This window comes from Myotis brandtii, unplaced genomic scaffold, assembly GCF_000412655.1.
Source record: "Myotis brandtii unplaced genomic scaffold, ASM41265v1 scaffold334, whole genome shotgun sequence".
NCBI lineage: Eukaryota > Metazoa > Chordata > Mammalia > Chiroptera > Vespertilionidae > Myotis > Myotis brandtii.
This window is the reverse complement of record NW_005362885.1, coordinates 616652-620114: the sequence shown is the minus strand read 5'-3', so window position 1 is coordinate 620114 and position 3463 is coordinate 616652. Positions and strand designations below refer to the sequence as shown.

At 56.9% G+C, this 3463-nt stretch overlaps 1 protein-coding gene across 1 annotated transcript in view; it reads right to left on the bottom strand.

The window, feature by feature from the left end:
• Nucleotides 1-2686, bottom strand: part of LOC102240332 (solute carrier family 35 member E2-like) — a 19417-nt gene extending 16731 nt beyond the window's left edge. Inside the window, exons 1-3 of the mRNA XM_005871314.2 lie at nucleotides 2677-2686; nucleotides 2370-2533; nucleotides 1585-1699 (exon numbers count right to left, since the gene is read on the bottom strand). Coding sequence (XP_005871376.2) covers nucleotides 1585-1699; nucleotides 2370-2533; nucleotides 2677-2686 — 289 coding nt within the window. The remainder of the gene's footprint in view (nucleotides 1-1584; nucleotides 1700-2369; nucleotides 2534-2676) is intronic.
• Between the last annotated feature and the right edge of the window lie 777 nt (nucleotides 2687-3463).

Genomic DNA, 3463 nt, shown 5'->3' with positions numbered 1-3463 from the left:
CAGCCCCCCACCCCCATCGGGCAGGCCAGCCGGACCCCACCCATGCACGAATGCCTGCACCGGGCGTCTAGTTGAGAAATAACTGGATGTTTAGTCTCAAAGTACAACCCTCCCAGGTGGACACAGATTACAAAGGGGAGAGAGATAAGGGACACTTTCCTCAAGGGGAGGAGGCGGGCGGAGGGCCTGCCCATGGAGGACTGGGACTGGCACTTCCTGGTCGTGGGACGTGCTGGTGCAGAGACGGACAGAGAGCAGCACACGGGCCCTGGCCGGTGGCTCAATCGGTTGGAGCGTCGTCCTGCACACCAAGAGGGCCGGTTCCTTCCCCGTCGGGGCACATGCCCAGGTGCGGGTTCCACAGCCTCTGATGCTCGGAGGGTTGTCACCCAGTCCAGAAAAAAAAAAAATTGGACCCTTATACCCACGGGAGACGCAGGCGGCGAAAGAACAGCGCTCCCGTGTGAGACGCCAACGAGGGACACTGTGGCCAGGGAGAAGGCGCGGGGACGTCTTTCTGGTCCCAGGGCAGGGACCCCTTAGTCCAAACCCCAGAGGCACCGCCCATACAGGAAGGCAGGAAGGAACGGCCACCGGCTACGTGAAGACCTTCTGCTTCATCAGAAAACATCACAGAGTCACAAGTGCCAGCCGGGGAGAAGGACTCACACACAGAACATAGAAACAACTCCGACAGCTCCATAGGAAAGACGCAGAAACGGGTGTCACGGAAGAGGATTTCTAAGTGGCCAATAAGCACAAGAAAGGGAGTGTGGCCGGGCCGGGTGGCTCAGTGGTCGAGCATCAACCCAGGAACCAAGAGGTCAGGGTTCAATTCCCGGTCAGAGCACATGTCCGGGTTGCAAGCTTGATCCCCAGCAGGGGGCGTGCAGGAGGCAGCCAATAGATGATTCTCTCTCATCATTGATGTATCTCAATCTCCCTCTCCCTTTCTCTCTGAAATCATTAAAAACATATTTAAAAAGAAAAGAAAGAAAGGGTGTGTAGTCCTGGCCAGGTAGCTCAGTTGGTTAGAGCATCGAACCTTTAAGCCATGGTTGCAGGTTCAATCCCTGGTCAGGGCACATACAAGAAGCAACCAATGAATTAATAAATGGAACAACAAATCAATGTTTCTCTCTCCCCCTCCTCTTTCTCTAACCAACAAATTAAAAAGAAATCATATATTCGAGGTTGACATAAGGTAAACATTTGCAGACCCTTACAAACCAGCAGTTCCAGCGAGAACCCCACGGACAGACCTGCAGCTGGCCCCGCAGACACGGGCTCCACACCTGGGAACCCAGCTGCCTGCAGGGGGAGAGCAAGCGTGGACATGGTGGGGGCTTTCACACAACGCAACACGGGCCAGCAGTAAGAAGGAATAACTAAGCAGCACACAGGAACACACACACACACACACACACACACACAGCATGGATGATGGGTGATCAATGAAATCAGTGGTTATCATCGGTAATTAGCAGAATGAAACGGGGCCTCTGGGATGCAGCGAAGACCCTCAGAGGCTGTGCTGGGCATCGCACGGGGAAGCCAGAAGGCCAGGGTCGGGGCCCTACTCACCCAGGTCCTGGCCGTGGTCACGGCTGCCTCCCGGCTCCTGCTCATGTGTTCCCACCGCCAGTTCTTTCTCAGCCCGTGTGACTCGCGTTTCTTTCAGGGAGAAACGATTCCCGCCCTGCAAGACAGAAGCAACCTGATCTGACAAGGAAAAGGGACTTTAAGATCCAACAGCTGCCCTGGCCGGTTTGGCTCAGTGGACAGAGCGTCGGCCTGCGGACTGAAGGGTCCCGGGTTCGATTCCCAGTCAAGGGCACATGCTCAGGTTGCGGGCTCGATCCCCAGTAGGGGGTGTACAGGAGGCAGCCGATCAATGATTCCCTCTTATCGTTGATGTTTCTAGCTCTCTCTCCCTCTCTGAAATCAGTAAAAATATATTTTTAAAAAACCAGCCGGACTCACCTGAGCCTGCCTGGAATCAGGGTGGGGTGTGCTGGACCTGGGGCGCCCGGACCTGGCCACCCCGCCCAGGTCCCGGGTGACAAAGGTCAGAATGCCCTCCCTCTCGGGTGACAGCACAACAACCAGGACTGAACGCAGGCCTGTCTGCCCAGCACGGAGCCGGTGGCTGAGGAGAGGCCTTGCTAGGCCAGGACGGGCTCCCCTTCCTGCCCCTGGACCCACCCTCAGAAGGTGCCCATGTAGGGCTGGAAGGGGACACTGTCTTCATGACGCTCAGGTGCTGCACCGAATGAGGTGGCCTCGGGGGCCAGCCTCCACGGAGCCTGCAGGGAGGGGCTCGCGACCGCTGAAAAGGCCTGGGCTGGAACCCGAACCCGAACCCGAACCCGGAGACAGCGCCTCGTGCTGCGGTCCCATCCTGGCACGCTCACCGTGGAAGGGAAGTTCAGCGGGAGCCGGCCAACTTTTTCCCAGCGAATTTCCCAAACCCCTCCCTCCGTTGCGAGGGCCAGTGGCCCGAGGCGAAGGCTCCCTGTTCTAGAACAAACGACTCAAGTCCTCAACTCAGATGATGTTACAGAATTGTATCCCCGAGACCTACTTACCTTTATTCACCAATGTCGCCCCAATAAATCCAGTTAAACAAAGAACCCACAAGATGTCCTCAGGGCACCAACCGCCCGCGGACTTTACCCACCGCCATTCAGCAAGTCCACCTCTGGGAACTCATCCTAAACCAACTGCCCAACAAAGGCCCCCGCCTGGACATATAAGCCACTCCAACAGCTTGGTGTTCAAGGCCGAAATGCTGGACACGACCCGACCCAAGTGTCCAGTAAGGCACCTGCCACAAACCCTGGCCGGCGCTGGGCGCACGGCGGCCCACGGCTCTGACAGAGTCACCTGTCACAGGTGGAGGGCACAAGACGCTCCGATGTAAAAGGTACAGATGGTTCCGGACAGGCGCATCGGGGAGGTGGAATCCAAATCTGTTAACATTTTCCCCACTCCCCTCCCTTTTCTGAGGTCCGGATTGAAAACGGGAGTCTTGGAAGTAAAAACCTTTCCTTTCCCTCTGAACGGCCCGCTTCGTGCGGTCGGATGCGGTTCCGTTCTGCAGGTTTTAATATTCCCAGGAAAGTAACAAGCGCTCCATCTAAAAAACCACAAACGTTTGAAAACCCGCTGGACAAAGACTCCGCCCCTAAATGGAAGAGTTTTTATTTCCCAGCGCAGCGCACAGCGCGGCCCAGAGCCACCCGGGCGCCAGCAGAGAGGACGTGGGGGGCGGGGGTCACCCGCGAACCCCCAAAGCCCAAACCCAGCGGCAGTCACTGCCCGGCAGGTACCCGACCAAACCCGCCGTCGCTGGAACCTGTACCCGCAGGATGTCAACCATTATGTTTCATTTTCTAAGATTCTGGGCAAGAAAAACAAAATCGCCGAATGCCATGGATTCGTGAGCGATCGTGCCCTTCGG